Source organism: Scyliorhinus torazame, chromosome 22, assembly GCF_047496885.1.
Source record: "Scyliorhinus torazame isolate Kashiwa2021f chromosome 22, sScyTor2.1, whole genome shotgun sequence".
Taxonomy (NCBI): Eukaryota; Metazoa; Chordata; class Chondrichthyes; order Carcharhiniformes; family Scyliorhinidae; genus Scyliorhinus; species Scyliorhinus torazame.
In genome coordinates this window covers 74,900,492-74,924,754 of record NC_092728.1, presented here as the reverse complement: position 1 = coordinate 74,924,754, position 24,263 = coordinate 74,900,492, and the positions used below count along the sequence as shown (strand labels likewise).

Below are 24,263 nucleotides of genomic sequence, written 5' to 3'. Positions count from 1 at the left end.
AGTATGGGGAAAAGGCTAGTCGGATGCTGGCACACCAGCTCCGTAAGAGGATGGCAGCGAGGGAAATAGGGGAGTCAAAGATGGAAGGGGAGCCACGGTTCGGAGTGCGACGAAAATAAACGAGGTATTCAAGGCCTTTTATGAAGAGCTGTACAGATCCCAGCCCCCAGCGGGGGAAGAGGGGATGAGACTATTCCTAGATCAGCTGAGATTCCCGAGGGTCGAGGAGCAAGAGGTGGCTGGTTTGGGGCACCAATTGGGTTGGAGGAGCTGAGCAAGGGTTTGGGGAGCATGCAGGCGGGGAAGGCCCCGGGACCGGACGGATTCCCGGTGGAGTTCTACAGGAAGTACGCAGACCTGTTGGCCCCGCTACTGGTGAGGACCTTTAATGAGGCAAGAGAGGAGGGGACCCTACCCCCGACAATGTCGGAAGCGACAATTTCTTTGATCCTAAAGCGGGACAAGGACCCACTGCAATGTGGATCGTACAGGCCGATCTCGCTCCTCAATGTGGATGCAAAGTTGCTGGAAAAAGTGCTGGCCACGAGGATCGAGGACTGTGTCCCGGGGGTAATCCACGAGGACCAGACGGGATTTGTAAAGGGCAGGCAACTAAACACCAATGTGCGGCGGCTCTTAAACGTGATAATGATGCCATCGGAGGAGGGAGAGGCGGAGATAGTGGCAGCTATGGACGCGGAGAAGGCCTTTGACCGAGTAGAGTGGGAGTACCTCTGGGAGGTGCTGTGTAGGTTTGGGTTCGGGGTAGAGTTTATCAATTGGGTTAAGCTCCTTTACAGAGCCCCGATGGCGAGTGTAGTGACGAACCGGCGGAGGTCGGAGTACTTTCGACTGTACCGAGGGACGAGGCAGGGGTGCCCCCTGTCCCCCCTGTTGTTCGCATTGGCGATCGAACCATTGGCCATGTCATTGAGGGAGTCTAATAAATGGAGGGGGGTGGTCCGAGGGGGAGAAGAGCATCGGGTGTCGCTATATGCGGATGACCTGTTGCTGTACATGGCGGATCCAATGGAGGGGATGGTGGAGGTCATGCAGACTCTAAGGGAGTTTGGGGAGTTTTCGGGCTATAAGCTCAATGTAGGGAAGAGTGAGCTCTTTGTATTACAGGCGGGGGACCAAGAAAGAGGGATAGGGGACCTACCGCTGAGGAGGGCGGAGGGGAGTTTTCGGTATCTGGGGATCCAGATAGCCAGGAGTTGGGGGACCCTACATAAACTGAATCTGACGAGGTTGGTGGAGCAAATGGAGGAGGATTTCAAAAGATGGGACATGTTACCGCTCTCGCTGGCGGGTAGAGTGCAGTCGGTCAAAATGGTGGTCCTTCCGAGGTTTCTGTTTGTGTTTCAGTGCCTTCCAATCGTGATCACTAAGGCCTTTTTTAAGAGAGTAGGCAGGTGTATTATGGGGTTTGTGTGGGCGAATAAGACCCCGAGAGTAAGGAGAGGGTTCCTGGAATGCAGTAGGGACCGAGGAGGGTTGGCGCTGCCAAACCTGGGGATCTACTACTGGGCAGCAAATGTGGCGATGATCCACAAGTGGGTTATGGATGGAGAGGGGGCGGCATGGAAGAGGATGGAGATGGCGTCCTGTAAAGGAACGAGCCTGGGGGCGTTGGTGACGGCACCGCTGCCGCTCTCGCCGACAAAGTATACCACGAGCCCGGTGGTGGCGGCAAAGCTATGGATCTGGGGCCAGTGGAGACGGCACCGGGGTGCAATGGGAGCATTGGTGTGGTCCCTGATCAGGGGTAACCACTGGTTTGTCCCGGGGAAGATGGACGGGGGGTTCCAGAGCTGGCATCGGGCGGGGATTGGAAGAATGGGGGACCTGTTCATCGACGGGACGTTTGCGAGCTTAGGGGCACTGGAGGAGAAGTTCGAGTTACCCCCGGGGAATGCCTTTAGATATATGCAGGTGAGGGCTTTTGTGAGGCGACAGGTGAGGGAATTCCCGTTGCTCCCGGCACAAGAAGTTCAAGATAGGGTGATCGGGGAGGGCAAGGTGTCGGAGATACACCAGGAGTTGAAAGAGGGGGAAGCGCTGGTAGAAGAGTTGAAGGGTAAATGGGAGGAGGAGCTGGGGGAGGAGATCGAGGAAGGTCTGTGGGCTGATGCCCTAGGTAGGGTTAATTCCTCCTCCTCGTGTGCCAGGCTCAGCCCGATACAATTTAAGGTGGTCCACAGAGCGCACTTGACGGGGGCGAGGTTGAGTAGGTTCTTTGGGGTAGAGGACAGATGTGGAAGGTGCTCAGGGAGCCCGGCGAACCATGTCCATATGTTTTCGTCATGCCCGGCACTGGAGGGGTTCTGGAGAGGAGTGGCGGGAGCAATATCTCAGGTGGTGAAAGTCCGGGTCAAGCCAGGCTGGGGGCTAGCAATATTTGGAGTAGTGGATGAACCGGGAGTGCAGGAGGCGAAAGAGGCCGGCATTCTGGCCTTTGCGTCCCTAGTAGCCCGGCGAAGGATCTTGCTAATGTGGAAGGAGGCGAAGCCCCCCAGCCTGGAGGCCTGGATAAATGATATGGCTGGGTTCATAAAGTTGGAGAGGATTAAGTTCGCCTTGAGAGGGTCTGCGCAGGGGTTCTACAGGCGGTGGCAACCGTTCCTAGACTATCTCACGGAGCGTTAGAGGAAGGTCGGTCAGCAGCAGCAGCAACCTTGGGGTGGGGGGGGACGTCCTGGGAGGGTGGATGAGCAAGAGATAACATGAAGGGTTGGGGAAACTGGCACGTGCGGGTGAGGGCCAGTGTACAAAGCTGTGTAAATATATCATTTTGCCATGTATATATCTTGCTCTGCGCGATTTCTCTTTTTTTTTTGTTACGAGGGGGGGGGGTTATTGTTTGTAAGGGAGAAAAATTGTGTTAAAAAACTTTAATAAATATATATTTTTTTAAAAAAGAGTGGTCATGAACGTTTTGCTAATATGAATAAATGAGCTTATGTGGAGATATCCATGGCACTCACCTGAAATCAGATACAGATGATGCACCATTCTCCTCCATCAATAACCTCATTTCGCTAATTTCTTCCTCCATTTGGTGCTGCTTTGTCTCCACTTCGTGCAGCTGACATTCTATTATCTCCAGTTGCCTCTGCACTTTTTGCAACTGTCGACATTTATCTTCCAATTCACAATTCATCTTGTTTACCTCTTTCATTAACCTTGCGGACTCAAATATATTATCAGCAGCAGAGTCACAGAGCGCAACTGAAGCATCCAGCTCCTGCTTTTTCTCAGTAGCTGTTCTTAGGGCATCGGTAGTGAATTGCTGCACTGGCTCCATCTCTGATGCAGGTTTGACTTCAGGAGTGGTCTGTATACATTTTTCATCTTTGGACAAGGCCTATGTTTTAACAAATCAAATAAATACACAGACAGTGAGGAAGCAATCCAGGATCTAAAGAAATACTAACAAGTGTTAGACGTCCATTTATGGCGAAACTTAGGCGTAACTGAAATTTACACTTAACCGTGCCATTGTGCAAGTTGTATCTGCAATACCAAATTGAGAGGAAATGAACCAATCACATCATAAATGTTGTGTGAGGCACATTATATATTTTTTTTAAATTTAGAGTACCCAATAATTTTTTTCCAATTAAAGGACAATTCAGTGTGGCCAATCCACCTAACCTGCACATCTTTGGGTTGTGGGGTGAGACCCACGCAAACACGGGAAGAATGTGCAAACTCCACATGGACAGTGATCCGGGGCCGGGATCGAACCCGCGTCCTCAGCGCCGTAGGCAGCAGTGCTAACCACTGCGCCGCCGTGGTGAGGCACATTATAAAGTGATTCCCACATAGACCAAAAATAAATAGGTAAAACTAGAATTTCTTATGGAAACAAAGTCCTACCAAATGATGATTCTCAATCTGGTTAAGGCTTTGAAACTGCTCCTGAAGGACTCCATTCATTTTCATTGATTCTTCAAGCCTTTGATTAAGTAGCTAAATGAGACATGAGCGGGATGAGACAAAAGAATGAAGTTTGAAGAAAAAAAACTGGACATATGAAAACTGTAGCATATATAACTGAAGTTTAAATGAAAGCATGTATTGAATGCAAAATGGATTACAGAAGACCTGAAACAAAAAGTAACAATTTTCAACTCAAATAGTCATATCAAATATTCTGAAAAGCTTTATAAATATCCAGATAGTTTTAAATTAATTCAATAATAAGAATTGTTGCATTATATAATGAAATTCATGCACAACATTTATGGGAAATGTCATAGAACAAGACGAAATATGAAATAAGTTAACTGAGTAGCCACATTTCTATGCAATGAAAGTTATATGCATTATAAGAAATCCGTTCTGGAGCCTAAGTGCTCCTCCCAGCAGACAATCGCTACTGGTCTCTGCTGGTGTGAGGAGCGGGATCCGGTATGCAATTCTTTCTCCTTTACTATGTTAATTCATGCGGGGGAGAGGGGGTAACGAACTCGCTGGATTCCATCGGAATCCACCGGTATTGGGCTGCCATTTTGAGCAGTCGTCGCCCCCTCCCACCACCGCTGCTGACAAGTAGGGGCATTCCTCCCCTCCCATTGGCTAGTGCAATGTACTGAATGCAAGATTTAAATTTCAACGGCTTTCAAGGGATTTGATGCCCTTTGAAGTGCACTGGACTTTGGAGGAAGCCTCTTGACACTTGTAATAGCTGCTGCTTTAAACACGTTTGTCTGAGGCAGCAGAAGGGGAATTGAAAATGCAGTGATTCTTCAGTTTATAGGCAGGAGCTCTCTTTGACGGGGGTTCTCTGATGGGGTCAGGTCACCCTCATGCATGCGCCTGGGTGGAGGAGGGGTGGGGAAATGCCCCTACTTGTTGTGGGGGAGGAACATGATTTGTGTTGTGGGGGAGGCTTCCAATGGACCTGGGGGGTGGGCACCTCAAGTTATGCTCTGACCCCCTTGACTCACATCAGCGTCATGGCCATACTTGGGCAAACTTGCACCAAAGCCGGCCAGGTGGGGGCAGGGGGGGGTGAAGAATCGTGATTTGAGCCTGTTAATGACATTCATTTAAATGTCTGCTTTGCATCCTCCTACTGGTGAGAGGTAGGTAGCGTGCCGATTGGAGCATCGCAATGGGTTTGGCGCCCGGAACAAACCCGTTTTCCCCTCGACACTCCATTCTCCCCCCAATCGGGAATCCTGACGTTGTGTGAAAAATCCACCCCACACTTCTGCATACATTTTTATATTCAAGTAGACCTCATTCTGAACCTACGCCTTATACTACTTCAGAAGCTGTGCACAATACTGGAAGAGAAATACGTCCAATTACATAACATTTTGTTAATTCACCACTGCTTCAGAGCAACTTCTTCACCTGAATTTGAGCAGCCATTGTTGATATATCTTGTTTTTCTTGATTGTCAGAGCCCAGAATGGAACGCTCTGACATAATTCTATCTTGCAACTCCTGATTGTTGGCTTGCAATGCTTTTAAAGACTTCTGAAGTTCAATAACCTAGATGTATGTAAAAGGCAAAACAATAATTTTTTGACAGATGAGTTGTCTCAATATTATGATAATGCAACATAAAATATTCCCTTCCAATTAAAAGACACAAAAGCTGAAGAGTCGGATGGGAATGAAAATACGATTTTAAAAAATGCATCACCTTTTGTCTAAGCTCTGGCAGGGAAAGTTTTACTATTTCCTGCTCCAAATCATCAAACTGTCCCAAGCAGATGCTGAGGTATGAAGTCTGGTCTCCATAGCTTGTAAACGTGTCACCTAGAAAACATTACAGATCAGTGAAGAGAGCTTGCAATGCATAATGTTTCAGTTAAAGAAACTCAACATATTTGCTGGGAATTTCTGCAACCCCACCCCCCCCACTTGTGGTGGGTTTTCTGGCGGCAGAGGCATCTCGCTATTGGGATATCAATGGCCATTTGGGTTGCTTGCCAGTTGCACCACTGGGGAACGCACTACAAGATTCCACCTTCGGTGGGACTGGAAGATCCTACAGGCGGGAAGGGCTGGAAAATCCCAGCTATTGTCTCAGACAATGGTCGGAGTTACATGGTGGCTAAGTAAGCATTTGAAGAAGAAAACCAGGGGCGACATTCTCCCCGCCGGGTCGGAGAATCGCCGGGGGCTGGCGTGAATCCCGCCCCCGCCGGTTGCCGAAGTCTCCGGCACCGGTTATTCAGCGGGGGGGGGGGGGGGATCGCGCCGTGCCGGTTGGCGGGCCCCCCCACTCGATTCTCCGGCCCGGATGGGCCGAAGCCCCGCCGATAAATTGCCTGTCCCGCCGGCGTAAATTAAATCACCTACCTTACCGGCGGGACAAGGTGGCGTGGGAGGGCTCCGGGGTCCTGGGGGGGTGCGCGGGGCGATCTGACCCCGGGGGGTGCCCCCACGGTGGCCTGGCCTGCGATCGGGGCCCACCGATCCGCGGGCGGGCCGGTGCCGTGGGGGCACTCTTTCCCTTCCGCCTCCGCCACGGTCTCCACCATGGCGGAGGTGGAAGAGACTCCCTCCACTGCGCATGCGTGGGAAACTGTCAGCGGCCGCTGACGCTCCCGCGCATGCGCCGCCCCGAGATGTAATTTCCGCGCCAGCCGGCGGGGCAACAAAGGCCGTTTCCGCCAGCTGGCGGGGCGGAAATTCCTCCGGCGTCGGCCTAGCCCCTCAATGTTGGGACTCGGCCCCCAAAGATGCGGAGCATTCCGCACCTTTGGGGCGGCGCGATGCCCGTCTGATTGGCGCCGTTTTGGGCGCCAGTCGGCGGACATCGCGCCGTTTCCGGAGAATTTCGCCCCAGGTCAACATTTCAGGTATGATGATGAAATCATGAAAGGTACCCACCCACAATGTTCACCTGTTTCCCCCCCACCCCACTCCAAACGAGATAATTAATCTACCATGTATTTCTAATATTTACAGTTTTAACTGTTTGAAGGTTATAATGTTACTCCAGCACCAAAAATACTGGACAGGATTCTCCATTTGCAAGACTAAGGGTGTGATCTGATGGGAAAAAGAGTCCTGTTTTGGGCGGGTTTAGCCAGGTGTTAGGCACAGAGAACAGGCCCGCTATCAAAAGGGACTCTTTTTCCTTTGAGGTTGCACTTAGCTCGTCAACACAGGAAAAGATCGGGAGCTATTTTTAAATTAGAAAATAATCTTTGCAACTGCCATTTTGATTGTAAAAATTTCAATCCATAATTTTACTTTGACCTGTATACTGGAAAAGTAAACAAGCACAACATACTAACAAGTTTACGGTGCAGACTCGATGGGCCAAATGGCTTCCCTTTGCACTGTTGCGATTCTAGAACTACAGAATAATCCATTTAAAAAGAGATATTATGTTAGGCTACAAGTGACCTGCTGATGATGCACATGATACATGTATACATCGAGAGAAAAGTAACAGTATACCAGAATCATTGGCTGCACCCACTCCACCAGCTCTAGTCTGCATCTGTCCAAGTCGGGACTGTAGAGACACATTCCAGCGTTGACTTTCTTCCAACTGGTGGCGTAGAGCCTCAATCTCTCGAAAATCAACCAAGTCCACTTTGGATGCAGTGTCTGGGGGCAATAAATTTCAACAAATAAGCAAAATGACTACTTGTAGCCATCATTTATGAGAAGAATCATAGAATCATAAGAAGCAAAGGATAAAATTATATTTTTTAGTAGGGACTGTGCTTTCATCAGACCATATGCTGAGTAAAATGTTCCAGGTCTGAACATAAGATATAGGGAATAGGGCGGCATGTGGCGCAGTGGATAGCACTGGGACTGCAGCGCTGAGGACCCGGGTTTGAATCCCGGCCCTGGGTCACTGAACATGTGGAGTTTGCACATTCACCCCATGTCTGCGTGGGCTTCACCCCCTCAACCCAAAGATGTGCAGGTTAGGTGGATTAGCCATGCTAAATTGCCCCTTAATTGGAAAAGAAAAATAATTGGGTACTCTAAATTAAAAGAAAAAATATAGGGAATTAAATGCAAGTACAGAAAGGCAATGCAGAAGCGGCATTATGCAAATCCCAAGTGTTAAGGTGTGTGGGTTTCGTCCGGGTGCTCCAGTGTCTTCCCACCGTCCAAAATTAATCAGGTTAGATGGATTGTCCGTGCCATATTGCCTCTTAAGTGTCCAAAAGGTTGGTAGGGTTACTGGGTTACGAGGATAAGATGAAGGTTTAAGTAGGGTGCTCTTTCTAAGGGCCGGTGCAGACTCGATGTGTTGCATGACCTCCTTCTGCACTGTAGGGATTCTATGATTCTAAGACAGAAAATAGCACTGGAAACACAGAACCAAAATATTACTTCAAACTAAATTAGAAGGTAGGATAAAGAGACATGGGTTCAACTGGCAAAGGTAAAATTTAGGACAAGTGTTACAGGTTCTTCGCCCATAAAGAAAGCGTTAAATACACGGGGCAGACTTTGAAAATAGATAAGGAGGCAACATTTTTGGAATTAGTTGAGAAATATAGATGTTGCATTGAAAGGCAGAAGGCAAGACAGCAGGATGGACCATGCAGCCTTTCTCACTCAGATGTCTTCTGATCTATATAACAATTCCAGCTATTGATTTTCATCAAATGAATCAAGACGAAAAAGTAACCTAACTGGAAAATTTAATTTTAATATTGGCAACTCGTTACATATAAAATAATAATTTCTGGCCAATATAGGGACAGGTATAGGCTATTCAGAGCCCCAAGGCTGCTCATCTTTGATTAGGTCATGGCTCTCCACTTTATTAATTTGCCTTTACCTCATATCCTTGGATATCCTTTCCCAAAAAAACCTATTGATATTGTTCTTCAAAATTTCAACGTACCCAGCATCCATTTTAGGGAACAGAGGTTCGACTTCCTATGCATGGTGTGGTAAAAGGGCTTCCTGATTTCACTCCTAAATGACTTAGCTCGAATTTTAAAATTACGTCCTCTTGTTTTACGTGAGGAAATAAGTTTCTCTGAATCTACTCTATTGACTCGAAACTCAGGAGAATAAAGATTGATGCAACCTGCCCCCATTTAACCCTTTTAAGTTCTAGTAAGATTCTGGTGAACTACTGCTGCACCTCCTCCAAGGCCAATATATCTGACCTGTTCAGTGTCTAAAATATATGCAGGATTTCAGAAAGTGCTCAGACTAAAGGCTGATCCAGCTGAAACATCACTTCATCATTTTTGTTTTCCAACTCCATTGAGATAAAGATCAACATTCTATTAACCATTTTAATTATTTTATGCACCTGCACATTAACTTTGTGACACCCAAGTCTCTTTGCTCTTTATCTCACACCAAGAAAAAATTCCAATTTGTCTTTCATAGGTCCAATTTTGATGACCTCCCATTTCCCCACATTGAACGTCATCTCTCGCCTCAGTCTGTTTACATTGCTTTGCAAATTTGTGTACCCATCTGCACAGCCAACCATGATTCCTCACCTAAACGTTGTATTTGTTTAATCCAGTTCCATTACATTATTAAAAAGTACTCCTTCAGACATTAGTTTTTCTAAGTGAAGCAAAATCTATTATTAATATCTATATATTCAGTTCCTCTCTCGGAACGGCACTTGCTACTGAAAGTAGAAGTAGTACTGACCATAGAGAGGATTTGGCACAAAATTAGTATGGTCTTTGTTAAGCACACAATGTTCAGATACTATACTTGCAACACTTTTTTTAAAATCACTGTTTCAGAGACTAAACTAGATCACACCATTTCACCCAATCAATTTTGTGCTGAACAGCTATACCACAGTGTTTTTAATGTAACTCACTGATTAATTACATTTATTCCTTAGCTTCTAACAATTGATAAATCACCAATAAGTCTAAAATCAGTCGCACTAAAATAAGAGCAATCAACATGTGAGGAAAGTTTTAGGATATGAGCTCAGAGATGCACTAGAAACTTAATATTAGAGGAACAATGGCTTAAAAGCAACAAAAATCTCGAGGACAGAACATTTGTACCAGAATGCGGACACAAATCAATACATTTATAACAAAGAAGATTGGGACAGCAATCATAATAATCTTCGTTGTCACAATTAGGCTTACATTAACACTGCAATGAAGTCACTGTGAAAAGCCCCTAGTCGCCACATTCCGGCGCCTGTCGGGTATACAGAGGGAGAATTCAGAATGGATGGATTTGTTGTCAAGCACTACAAATTGCAGCTTCCAATGGCAAACTGTACATTCCAAGTTTTAAAAAGCTATGCGACCAGACTTTAACTTTAGGTTTCCCAGATTTTAGAGTAATAACTCTGTCAGCAGCCTGGTGCTAGAAAGTAGATTGCCTAGTTTAGAATAATAAACCAAGATCCAGATATTCCCAGAGGTGCTATAATTTTATGAATATAATTCCAACAATATCCTTGCAGCATGAGCTCATAAAAAGCAGTTTTAGGTTCTTTGATTGGTGATGTCACCTCAGCAATTTTAAAGGCTGGGTGTAATATATGTATTAAATGATATGCCAAAACTAATGTATTTGAAGGACACTCTCCTCCAAACTGGAAGGAAATAAGAGACTTTTGTTTTAAACAAAAGATGGTACTGGATCAAAATTGAATATTTTAAATTATATGTTGCTACTGAAACGACATAACCTGCAGGATACTGTAAAACATAAAAATAAATGCTGATGTTTACAAAGCCAGGTTGGAACTGCAAGTTATCTCATAAACAGTTCATAGAATCATAGAATTTACAGTGCAGAAGGAGACCATTCGGCCCATTGCGTCTGCACTGGCCCTTGGAAAGAGCACCCTACCTAAGCCCCCACCCCCACCCTATCCCCGTAACCCAGTAAGCCCACCCAACTCAATCTCTTTGGACACTAGGCGAAATTTAGCATGGCCAATCCACCTAACCTGCACATCTTTGGAATGTGGGATGAAACCAGAGCACCCAAAGGAAACGCACGTTGACATGGGGGGAAAGTGCAAACTCCGCAGACAGTGACCCAAGCTGGGAATCGAACCTGGGACTCTGGAGCTGGGAAGCAACTGTGCTAACCACTGTACTACTGTGCCCCCGTTTATTCAGCAGAATAAATTTAGCATTAAACCCCATGTCTATTAAATACCATTTTAAAACTCACTCATAACATCAGTCATTTCAAAACACATATTCAGCATTTCAGAACATAGCTGCAAACAGAACATAGAACAGCAGAATTCCTATGCAGCTAACAAATACAATTCCAAGATAAAGTAACCCAAGGACAAGGCAAGCTCCCTGGCAACAGCGTAGAGACCATTGTCCCAACAAGCAAGTTTATGCGATAAGGAAGCCGAATCGCATTCCATAAGCTCATACAAGAATACATTTTAGGTTAATGTTGCCTATTAATGAGTGACAACTAACCCTCAAATCAAACTTATTTGATTCTTCCCCAAACCAATTAGGATTACATTGGGGTGTAGATAGATGGCTAAAGTCTGATATGATTTGGTGTAACTGTGATGGATTTTCAGCCATCTTTCTCTTTCATGAATCATCTATACTTTGATTTAACTATTCGCTATCTTCCTGTCATTCATATTTAATTTTCTGACTTTGACTTTTGAAGTTATTGCGAGCTGTTTGCATAAACAAGAAAATCATTTCTGTGATTGTTTGAAAGTTGAATTGTCTACAGATTGCCTGTCTGTGAGTCCTATGCCAGCTGGACTTATTAGAGAATAAGAATTTAAATGAACTGTAATTAATAGAAGACAAATAAAATGATTCTTGTTTGCACCCAACAAGTTTTAACTCAAATTTCTATTGAGATTTAGTGTTCGCAAAGTGCAGCTGAATCCGCATGGTGCAATATATGTATTAAATGATATGCCGAAAATTAATGTATTTGAAGGACACTCTACTCCAAACTGGAAGGAAATAAGAGATTTTTGTTTTAAACAAAAAATGATAATGGATTAAAATTGAATATTTTAAATTATATGTCACTATTAAAACGACATAACCTGCAGGATACTGTAAAACATTTTTAAAAATGCTGATGTTTACAAAGCCAGGTTGGAACTACAAGTTATCTCATAAACAGTTTGTAGAATCATAGAATTTACAGTGCAGAAGGAGACCATTCAGCCCATTGAGTCTGCACTGACTCTTGGAAAGAGCACCCTAAGCCCACACCCCCACCCTCTCCCCGTAACCCCACCAACTCAACCTTTCTGGACACTAGGTGAAATTTAGCATGGCCAATCTTTGGACTGTGGGATGAAACCAGAGCACCCAAAGGAAACGCACGCAGGCATGGGGAGAAAGTGCAAACTCCGCACAGACAGTGACCCAAGCCCGTAATCGAACCTGGGACCCTGGAGCTGGGAAGCAACTGTGCTAACCACTGTGCTACCGTGCCCCCCTGTTTATTCAGCAGAATAAATTTAGCAACCACCCACTTGCTGATTACCACAATGTCATTAGCTGGCTTTTCAAGTGGAAGACAAAGAAAATTACATTTAGCATCTGGACCAGGGCAGTTCTGATTTAACTTTTCTTTCACTAATTTCTTGACAAACCCACAATTTAATTGTAAAACTACATCACCAAGAGCGCATAACTCAATTCAGAACTTAAATGTAAAAGGAGCCTCTTGAACAATATATTAAATTGGTATCTTCCACAATGAACACAACTAATTTGAAAGCTACATTTAGGGTGCTATCTACTGGTCATGAAGCCACCCGCGGGCTTCCAGATAGCCACCACCTTCAAAGGATCTACCCAAGTCCCGCAAGGCGTCGGGATCAGAAACCCGTCCACAATGGGCGGGACCAAGCCGTGCTCGAGTAATTAGGCGTTAAATCTAATTAAGGCCTACGTACCCGGTATCTACTAGTCTCCTGGGATCAACAGCCTCTCCAGGGGGGCCGCAGCTGAACGTCGTTCAGTACTGGGCCACACAAATGTCAACCAGGTGGAACAGCACCCGGAGGGTCTCCAGGGTCATCGGAGGCCCTTGGGTGACCAGGGATAGTGCAGAGCGGCCGCCTGGCCCTCCACCTGGAACGTGGACACCTTGGGATTGCCACCCTGGGTGAATGTGCAAAGCTGGAAGGAGCACTGCCAGGGTGGCAGCGCAAGGATGCCTGGGTGGCACTGCCAAGGGTCAGGATGCGAGGGGGCCATGCTCATGAAAGAGGGATTATGAAGGGTGGGGGGTATGCAGGATAAGTAAAAAGAGGCCTATTAAAGGTTGGGTGGGGGGGGGGGGGGGGGGGGGACCGTGACGGGTGGGAGACCTGGAAAGGGGGAGCTTGTAAGGGGAGGGGGCCTCCTCATTTGGAGGTGTGTGGGGTAATGCCCATGTGTGTGTGAGGGGGTGGGGGGTGACATTGCCCATGGGTGGGAGGTATGGGGGACCCACAAGCTCAGTTAGAGATCACGGCACCCTTTCAAAATGGCAGCCCGATCTCGGAGTTCAGCTCCAAAATGATGAAAATAATTCTAAGTGTTGATTAAACCGGTGAGAAACACCTAGAAATTGTTTCCATTAAATCACGCCCTTAGTTATTCAAAATAATCAACACAGAGGCCTGAATTTTCAGGATGGCGAGCGCGCTGCACGTGTCACTTGGACGGAAGTCTGCAGTGGCCAGATGAAGTACTGCAGCACCGAGCCTGAGATCAGGTCCAGGGACTGTACTTCAGGTAAATAAGGGCGTGGAGAGCCCCCAGGTCACTGAGGAGAGAGCGCAGTCTGAAGGGGGCAGGAGGATAAAGGGGCGGGGGGAGGGGGGGGGGGGGGGGGGGGGGGGGGGGGGGAGAGATGGGGGACGAGCATGGGAGGTGTGGCAGAAGAGCCCCCGCGTCACTGAAGGTCCAGTCTGAAGGGGCCTTCAAGTCACTCACCCCCCGACTTGAAATATATCGCTGCTCCTTCACTGTCGCTGGGGTCACATCCTGGAACTCCTACCTTAACAACATAGTGGGTGCACCTACACCTTAAGGACTGCAGCGGTTCAAGAAGGCAATTCACTACCACCTTCTGAAGGGCAACTAGGGATGGGCAATAAATGATGCCCTAACCATTGATGCCCACATCCCGTAAATGAATTTAAAAAAAGATTGAAGTGCCCCCCCCGCACCCGCCATTCAACCTTCCCACTTGAGATCAAGGATGAAAACCTTTTCAGTTTCCCACTCTCAGCCATCGGGCACCTGCAAGCCTAAGAATTGACACTGGGTGGGAAAAGTCCCTGAAGTGGCTACTCAAGGGCCTTTCATCGGGGCATGAGTAGGCTTCCCGTCAAAAGCACTGCCTGCCCCACCGAATAATTATGTCTGGGTCGGAGCCTGAAAACCCGCCAGGGGTTTGGGAGAGCGGGAGCGTAAAAATCTGGCCAGAGGTAAAGTTAGCATAGAAGAACAGAACTGAGCTGTCCAACACCTTGAACTCAATTCAGTTAGATCATGACTGATCTGTACCTTAAACTTCATTTACCCACCCTGGTGCCCTAACCCTTAATTTCCTTGTCTGACAAAAGTCTAAGAATTAGTGAAATTATCTTATAATTCTCAGGGGCCGGCTTCCTCGAATGAATGGTCCAGTGGCTAAAGACATCACCTGGTATTCACTAAGCCATTCTGACCAGAACCTTCCAGGTTTGACTGCTGATCTGGCTTAGCTAACTTTACAAAGGACAAATTATCTGGTCATTATCGCCCTGCTATTTGTGGGAGCTTGCTGTGTGCAAATTAACTGTCACATTTCCAACAGCAGTGACCAAACTCCAAGAAGTAGTTCACCAGCTGTGAAGTGTTTTGAAACATCTTGAGAGCATGAAAAACAAGTCTTTCTTTTTCCATTTATTCTAAGCAGCCGATGGGAAACATTGAATAGACAGTGTCGGTGGGATAGGGAAGGAGGGGGAAAATAGACATTGGTCAGGATCCCGCTTGTGATCCCTATCCCATGACTCCTGCTAGAGTTCACATGTTGGTGGACTGGGTGTATGAACAAGCTTTGAACACTGCTGTGATGCTGTCCACTATTAAATAGTGGACAGCATCAATTGTCTGGGCTTGGCTATGCGTTTTCCAAACGCAATTTAAAAATCCCTCAATAACAAAACTGCATGGCTCCCATTCATTCGAAATACAATGCAATATTTAAATCTGCCTTTTGATAAAACTTTTTTTTACATGATCTCTCTTCAAGGAAAGGGCTTGTTCTCCTTCTCCATAACGCACTATGGTGCTTTTATCTGCATCCTACCTGCTTTTCCTTGTGCATCCTGGATTTGTTGTTCCAAGTTCTTCTGTAGATTTTGATTGATTTGAATGCTTTCCTCAAGTTGTTGCCGCAGCAACTGAATGGCTGTCAGCTCCATCTGCAAGGCCTGGATGCGACTGCGGCTACACAAAGTTGAGGCAAAGAAGCAATATCATGGGAAAGGAAAAAAAGCTCAACAGTGCTCCGCATACAGCCAATTTATAAAAACATACACAATGAAATATATATTGGGTGGTTTACTTGTGCTATCTTACAGGCACAAAGTAAATAAACAGGTTTCTATAAAAGTCGAACCGAGTACATATGCAAGGAATGCCAATAGGTAATTGTTGGAAGCAGCAAAAGCAGTGATGAGCAAAAGCAGTGATGAACTACTTTTGGGGCCACTGGAGTCTCTCAAAAACAGTTACGAAGCACATCCAGGTAAATTATATCATAACAATAAATTTCTCTACAGTGTGACCTCCCCCTCCCAATTTACAATGCCAGCCTTCCAGCACCATCCAAGTGGAATTGGCAATGAGGGTCACATTATTAAGCTGTGATGTAGGACAATGCCTGCTAGGAATTTGAGTGTGTTCCAAACTCATTTCAAAAAATCCTTTCAGATCGAACACAGAGACTACAAACGCATGGGTCTGAACTGGATTTGAGCCCAGGTCCCCCCAAAAAGGCTAATTAACCCACTGCCTTAAAATATCCCCTCAGGCATAGGAGATGGTGTTAAAAGATCATTACTGACTTTTGAGTCTCATTAAAAGCACCACGTAGAATCAAAAACAGCATAATTTATTCAAAAATAAAACCACAAATCTCTAAATTAAGAAATGGATGTTATATATCCTTCGTAGCAAAGAATGAAAGCAAAGCATCGACAACCACTTTGCAGGGTCAACTCAGGTTTTTTTGTTCATTAGAGGTGAGCTCAGTATGAGAAACGAGTTCAAGCTGTGATTTCAAATGTATCAGACACATTTCACCTCGAATATATACTTTTTTGGCAAAAGGGCACTGCGGCATTAGGTCTTGCACATAAACACAGAAAATGCTGGAAATACTCAGCGTATCTGTCAGCATCACTGTAATGAGAAATAGAATTAACATTTCAGGTCTATGACCTTTCATCAGAATGGTTTTTGGGCTGATTGATCCGGGCCCCAGAGTGACAGGTGATGGGGAATAGCAGGAGGAGGACATCAACTAAAATAATTAAGGGCCCCAATAGGGGTGATTTTTCATGCTTGCCAGTAGCAGAGCACTTTCCCCAGTACTTGTGGAGATGAGCAGTTTAATGGATATCCCCTGCAAGCAATAGACTGCGGGGGTTATCAGAGCCTCTGAATATGTCCAAATTACTGTTTGCCTTTTAGGCTCTGAGGGCACATCCATTTTGAGATATCCTTGCATTTTGTATGCCGCCTCAACAACACTCGCCTCTCCCGGTGAGCCTGCAGAAGCTCCAGAGTTGCCAAATAGGAGGCTGTCGCAGTGATATCTATGTACCGGTCTCACTGCCGGTATGGGCGAGCTCAGAACCCTCATTTGGTCTCGACTTTGGGGTCTCGAAGCCCACGGGAAAATTCAGCCCATTAACTCAGTTTCTCACTCCATTGATGCTGCCTGGCCTGCGAAGTATTTCCAGCACTTTCTGTTTTATTAGAATTCCAGCACTGCCTTACTTTAATTTCATACAAAATTTTCTTTAAAAATAAGCCAGCTACAAATAGAGATACATGAATTTTCAAAATCCTTCTTGTTTAGTTCTTATTTCAAAAGAACCCCCACATATTTAATGAAGATAGAAACAATCGTAATTTTCTACCTGTCTGGTTCTTTCACTGCTTTGATCAGTCTAGAGTACAGCTGCTGTTCACTTTTTAGTGCATGATGCAAGTGTTCCTCTGACATCTGATCTTCTAAAGTCGGGGCATACTGCAAAAAAATTAACTAGTGATCATATTGGTGCCCTTGTTAACTGGATGTAAGTAAAACATATCTATAAAAGCCAAAATCAAATAGCCACGCAAATGATTACATACCTGCTGGCTGTCTCCACCGATGATAGTTCTTTCTATTGGAGGGTGATCAGGCCTCTGGATACAGTCCTTTGACACAATTACATCGCTTGCAAAATGCTCCGCTCCCTTTTCCTCAGAGAGTCCTCTAGACTGAAGATCCTGTGATAACAAAAAAATGAACTGCAAGTTTAGAAAAAAAACAAAGAAAACAGGAAAAGGCGCTCCCATTCACGGGGGAGATGGTGGTGTAGAGGTAATGGGGCTGGATTAGTAATCCAGTTGCCCAGGCTAATGCTCAAGGTTCAAATTCCATCCAATTGCAGAGGCGAGGTGAGGAGTGACTGCCGTTGACATCAAGGCAGCATTTGACGAGATGTGGCATCAAGGAGCCCTGGCAAAATTGAAGGCAATCGGAATCAGAGGGAAAACTCAAGTCCTATCCAGCACAAAGGAAGCTGGTTGTGGTTGGTGGAGGCCAATCAGTTCATTCCCAGATATTGCTGCAGGAGTTCCATTTTCAGCTGCTCATCAATGATCTTCCCTTCATCATAGGATCAGAAGTGAGGAATCTGGCTGATGATTGCAATGTTTAGTACTATTTGCAATCCATCAAGATATACAATAGAAGTCCATGTCAATGTGCAGCAAAACCAGGACAATTCAGGTTTGGGCTAATAAGTGGCAAGTTATACACGTCACGCACGCCAGTGCTAGGCTATGATCATCTCCAACAAGAGAGAATTCAGCCATCTCCCCATGATATTCAATGGTATTACCATCTCTGAATCACCACTCTCAACATTCTGGGGTTACAATTGGCCAGAAATTGAACTGCACCAGCCACATCAATAGTGAGCATGATCTACTGGCCTTGTTGCGCCCAATAGGCGGTGCGGTCAGTAGATGCCGGAAGATTCCTCTTCGGGAATCTACCCGGCTTGAAACAGTTGTATAGAACCTTGGTAAGGCCGCACTTGGAATATTGCACACAATTCTTGTCGCCACACTACCAGAAGGATGTGGAGGCTTTAGAGATGGTGTAGAGGAGGTTTACCAGGATGTTGCCTGGTCTGGAGGATGTTAGCTATGCGGAGAGGCTGAATAGATTCTGACTGTTTTCATTAGAATGAAGGAGGTTGAGGGGTGACCTGATAGAGGTCTACAAGATTATGAGGGACATGGATTGAGTGGATGGGCAGGCACTCTTTCCCAGGGTGGAGGGGTCAGTCACCAGGGGGCATAGGTTTAAGGTCCATGGGCAAAATTTAGAGGAGAAGTGTGAGGCAGGTTTCTTTCACACAGAGGGTGGTGAGTGCCTGGAAGGCATTGCCAAGGGAGGTTGTGGAAGCAGATACATTAACGACATTCAAAAGGCATCTCGACAAATACACGGATAGGATGGCTATAGACGGATAGGACAACTCAAGAAGCTTATCATAATCCAGGACAAAGCAGCCCACCTGATCTGCACTCCATCCACTACCTTAAACATTTACTTCCTCCATCACCAGTGCAATGGCAGCAGTGTGCACTATCTAGGTAGTGCTGAGGGTTTGCCACGGGTGGTATCATGACTGGTACAGGCTTGGAGGGCCAAAGGCCCTGTTCCTATGCTGTATTGTTCTTTGTAATCTCGTGAGGCGTTATGATCTGAATCCCGCCCACGATCTGGCAAATAGACATAGACATAGAACATGCAGTGCAGGAGGCCATTCGGCCCATCGAGTCAGCACCGACCCACTTAAGCCCTCACCCTATCCCCGTAACCCAATAACCCCATCTAACCTTTTTGGTCACTAAGGGCAATTTATCATGGCCAACCCACCTAACCTGCACGTCTTTGGACTGTGGGAGGAAACCGGAGCACCCAGAGGAAACCCATGCAGACACGGGGAGAATGTGCAGACTCCGCACAGACAGTGACCCAGTGGGGAATCAAACCTGGGACCCTGGCGCTGTGAAGCCACAGTGCTATCCAATTGTGCTACCGTGCTGCCCAACTAGTCTCACTCTAATAAGCACTCCCCTGATCTACCCGAGACGTTGGGATCTCACCCCTTCGCCTCGGGCAAGTGCTGTTCAGTGCTGGTTCTCACAAAAGTGGACCTGACAGAACGCCACTTGAGGGTCTCCTACGGGATCAGAAGCCCCCAGGTGCTTGCTCTCTGGGCAGGCTCGCACCTTGGCACTGCTGGTGCCACCTGGACACTGCCAGTTTAGCAGTGCACCTGGGTGCCTGCCTGGCACTGTCAAGGTTCCCAGGTGGCACTTCCAGCTGGCAGGGGCATTGGTAATGCCAAGGTGACAGGCTGGCATTTTTTCCACAGTGGGGATTGGGCCCAGGGATGTCCAGCGTGTGAGAGGTGGGGTGCAGCCCCCCCCCCCCCCCCCTCCCCGAGGTCCTCTTATAGGTGAGTTAGGGCTTTGGGAGGGTGGGGGGTGGGTGAGATTTCTTCCTGCATTGAGGAGTTCGAGTGAGCGAAACCCCTCAGTGCAGGAAAAAGAACTAAATGTGACCTCAGCGGGGTGTTCCCCACTGAGGCCCTGAATTGAAACAGTCCTGATAGGTAGCATGGTGTTGCGCCAGGAAGCATCTTGCTAAATGTGCTCATCATAGGACTCTGTTCCAATTTTGTTAGATTGCGCCCAAGAGCTGGTCAGAGGCTGGGAGTTCTGCTGAGAATAGGTCATATCCTGTCTCCCCAAAGCCTGTCAAAGGCACAAGTCAGGATTGTGATGGAATACCCTCCAATTGCCTTGATGAGTGCAGCTTTGACAACTCAAGAAGCTTATCATAATCCAGGACAAAGCAGCCCACCTGATCTGCACTCCGTCCACTACCTTAAACATTTACTTCCTCCATCACCAGTGCAATGGCAGCAGTGTGCACTATCTAAAAAATATGCTGCGTCGCAGAGGCTGGTGAATCTGAGGAATTCTTTACCACAGAGGGCTTTAGAGGCTGGGGTATTAAGTATGTCCAAGGCGGAGATGGACAGATTTCTCAGTAAAGGAATGGGGATAAGGCGGAAAAGTGGAGTTGAGGATTATCATATCAGATCAGTCATGATCTCATTGAAAGGCAGAGGTCTGATGGGCCGAATGGTTTGCTTCTGCCGCTATGTCTTATATTTCAACTCGCTCTTTTGACAGTGCCTTCTAAATCCATGGCCTCCATCACCTAAAAGAACAAAGGCTGCAAATGCATGGAAACACACATCTGCAAATTCCCCGTTAAACTTTACATCATCCTGACTTGGAACTACATCACCATTGCTTCACTGTCACTGCGTCAAAACCCTGAACTCGCTACCTAACAGCATTGCAGGTGTACCTACACATCTCTGCAGCAGTTGAAGAAAATGGATCGCCACCACCTGCTATAGGTAAACTAGGGATGGACAATAAATGCCAGCAATGCTCACATCTCAAGAACAAATAAAAATTACCCCATTTTCCAAAAGAATGTCTTACTTTAATAATTTCATCCTTGACCAGCATGGTTTTGGACAATGACTCAATACATGCAGCCTGTGCTTGAGTATCTTTTTTGAATTGGTCAAGTAGAGACTGGAGTTGAGCCACTTCCATCTGCAAAATCAAGAGTTTTAAAAAAATTCAGTTAGGCATTCGCACAGAAGTGAATTATATGAAGTAATTTGAAAAGCATTCAACTATCAATTCTGCCTGGACTTATTCTAGCTACAGCAGACATATACTTTTGCCTCATTTTCTTTCTTTAGGCTCTTGTTTAGTTCTTCAGTTTTTTCATTGAGTTCTTTTTTCAGGTTCGCTGAGCTCTTCTCTTTTTGGGGCAGTTTAACGAGGATCTCGTCTTCTTCAGGCTCTTGTTGATTGAATTCAGCTAAGTTAAAGAAAGAAAGGATATGCATTAATTGTAAGGTTCACTTAAATACATTTAAAATCTTGGTCCTACTTATATTCATTTTTGATCTATTAAATACACACAGACACACACACACACACCTCTACCTTACACACACACGCCTCTCTCTCTGGTCCCTGCAGTATTGGCCTCTCTCAGGCCCCCGCCTCTCTTGGTCCCGGCCTGTGGATTCAACCTACCTTGCTCCGTTGTCCAGTTGCCTTAGCTCTCGGCCTTGCCTGTTGTTATGGGCCAGGGTTTAGAAAACTCCAAAGTATATCATAGAGTTGACCTGACCTGCAACTGTTTAGCGAATTTGGCTAGGATGAGCACAAGAGCCTGCCTTTCAGGTGTTATTCAACAGAGGTCTTAGGCTCTTTTAATCAAAAAAACAAACTTTATTCTACGAATTTAGTTAACATTTGTATAACCCCACACATGCAAGAATTGTTATCAACTGCAAACATAAATACCCCCCACAGCTACAGTAATCTATTTATTAACCCTTAATGAATCCCCCTTAACTGTTCCAATTTAACAAGATCCCATAAACCAGAAACCCTTTTTCAAAGTGGCCCAGCACACGGCACTCTGTCTTTAAGACTTGTTATTGATACTCTGTTTCCCTTTTCAAACAGCCGGTTTGAATTCCTTCCGGAAAGCAGTTATCTCGTTAGCAAGTAATCTGGAAACAGCTTTTAAAATGAAGATAGAGAAACCCTTCTTTCAATCTGTGCAGTACAAACCAGTCCAAACACAAAGCAAAAGTAAAAGCGAAAGTAAACTCAGAGCCACAGCCCAGCTCCACCCTCACAATGACATCACTGAAGCCATGATTTCTTGAAGGGACACTCACATGACACTGTGACTTTGCAAATATTTGAAGCTCGTCCAGAGGCGAGCTTCTCAGTGCATTGGCTGCTGATCAGCTGACTAGTGGGCCTATCAGTGGCCAACAAAGTGAAAAGAAAACACCTTCGACTGGTCAAGCTGGAAGGGCAACATTTTAAAAATTTAAACCCACCACAAAAATTCTGGTTGAGTCCCACGGAGCTCTGAACCCAGTTTGCGGAACTCTGAACCCAGTTTGGGGAACCCTGAACCAAAACCAATTACTGAGCTCAAATTCCTGCATTAGATGTTTCACAAGTCATTAACATTAGTCACTGATTAGTCACTGTACAATCACATCTCGATATTGAAATTTAATGTCTAATTTTAACTTAAACTCAGAATAGAAAAAAGTTAATCACTTACGGAAGAGATTGTGTATTAGCAACTAACAAAAAGTATATCTATCAGGCATTAAATATTTCCGATTGAGCAAATGTCTTGCATTTCACGAACCACGTTGATGTTATCTGTGAGGGTATCCAAATTTGGAACAACAGTTGATGGAGGTGTATAGTTTTGTTTTTGGGATGGTGTGAGGAGTCAAGTGAAACCCCAATGAGAATAAGCAGCCCAGTCATTGTGCAACAATTATTAACGACTATTTATTAAATTAAAAAGACAAATACACACAAAAAGGACTATATTATGCGAAGACAATTAAGTATATGAATTACTAAGTACACACACAGTTTCTGTAGAACATACCCCTTGTTCCAAAATATATTTACCCCTCGTCTTCCCCTTTCCGTGAACAACATCCAAATCAAATAGATCTAGAAGTCAAAACCAGCTTATAGTTACCACATAATACAGGGATGATAATCATATCTGGGGACTACCTTGTCCTGGCCCATATTTAAACTGCCTTTACTAAGGTTTCTGCACTGCCTTGGATCCAAGACCTAGAAGCTGTTAGATGTAAACTAGTCTCCAGGCTGCTAGATGTAAACTGGCCTACCTGCTTCTGAGGGTACTGGCATTTATACCATTTCTCCCCTTTGATTCTGCATTGTGTATTTGGTTGTCTGCCTGTCAAATTCCTTGACTCTAGAATTTAGCATGCGTATACCTCTCTGATCTCCCAATCATAGGTTACTTCTACTAATAGGCGACTCACACCTGATTCTATCTATGATGCCTACAAATTTTGTTACTGGGAAAGATGCATCTCATACAGCCTTTTGAATGCTGGCTACTGCTGTCGCTAAGCAGATTTCTATCTGTTGCTGGGCAGATCCTTGCATTATTTGTTAAGATTCGTGTTACTGCTATTACTCGGCAAATTCATGACAACGCATATTTCAATGCAACCTGTAAGAGGCAAAGTCTTTCTGCATTATTCCTCTGTGGAAAGAGGTTTCAAAGCACTTCAACTTAGAATGACAAAACAGTAGATACCCATCAAGAAGGGAAAAAGAAAAAATGATGCAAAGATTTGGTAAACCAAAGGCAAGGTTGAGGAGAAGGATTTGAAGAAAGGTTGTTTTTCCTTTTAAAAAAAGAGCGAGATGGCAAGGAGAATGGTACTGGGCAAGCAAACGGTACTGGGCAAGCAAACCTTGAATGCTGTCACAGGTGGAGCAGGATACAAGGAGACGGGGAGAAGGGAAGAGAATGGGGATGAGAAACGTATCAGCCATGATTGAATGGCTGAGCAGACTTGATAGGCCGAATGGTCTAATTCTGCTCCCATGTCTTATGGAGAAGATCAGTTTGAGGTGATAGTATTCGTGGAAATATGATGCAGAAAGATATCACTCAAGTAGGCATAGCAATTGGGACAGATTTGAAGAGGGAGGATAAGCATTTTAACGATCAACAGAATTTGGATAAAGTAAATGGCAGGAGCAGTTTGGATAATGGAAGTGTAAATTTAGTGACTGAGAACCTGTAGAAGTCAACTATTTCCTAACACACCTGATAGGTAAAAGATAGCTATTTAGGATAAATAGTAAGCCCCAGTTTTACCCATTTTAAATGAAGGATTTCAACACTCTCATAACCTCAGGTCATCTCAAAACATCCAGCTTACAAAACAGCATATCACAGCATAATTCATTTGACTAAGTTCCATTATTCTAGCAAGACAGTAAAACATAAAAAACAGAAACACAAAATGAACCTGATACAGCAGTAGAGATTAAAACAAACACTTTAACTGAACTAATGAATACATTTTTCAAGAC

General features: G+C 45.4%; 1 protein-coding gene across 7 annotated transcripts in view; it reads right to left on the bottom strand.

Annotated features, from left to right (window-relative positions):
• cdk5rap2 (CDK5 regulatory subunit associated protein 2) overlaps positions 1–24,263 on the bottom strand; it is a 194,142-nt gene that overhangs the window by 68,521 nt on the left and 101,358 nt on the right. For all 7 annotated transcript variants that reach the window (XM_072488369.1, XM_072488365.1, XM_072488364.1 and 4 more), the window contains 10 exons: positions 21,017–21,162; positions 20,772–20,888; positions 17,319–17,456; positions 17,102–17,211; positions 15,262–15,401; positions 7,435–7,587; positions 5,663–5,778; positions 5,368–5,508; positions 3,883–3,975; positions 2,988–3,367 (listed from right to left, as the gene is read on the bottom strand). In XM_072488369.1, the coding sequence (XP_072344470.1) occupies positions 2,988–3,367; positions 3,883–3,975; positions 5,368–5,508; positions 5,663–5,778; positions 7,435–7,587; positions 15,262–15,401; positions 17,102–17,211; positions 17,319–17,456; positions 20,772–20,888; positions 21,017–21,162 (1,534 nt within the window). The remainder of the gene's footprint in view (positions 1–2,987; positions 3,368–3,882; positions 3,976–5,367; positions 5,509–5,662; positions 5,779–7,434; positions 7,588–15,261; positions 15,402–17,101; positions 17,212–17,318; positions 17,457–20,771; positions 20,889–21,016; positions 21,163–24,263) is intronic.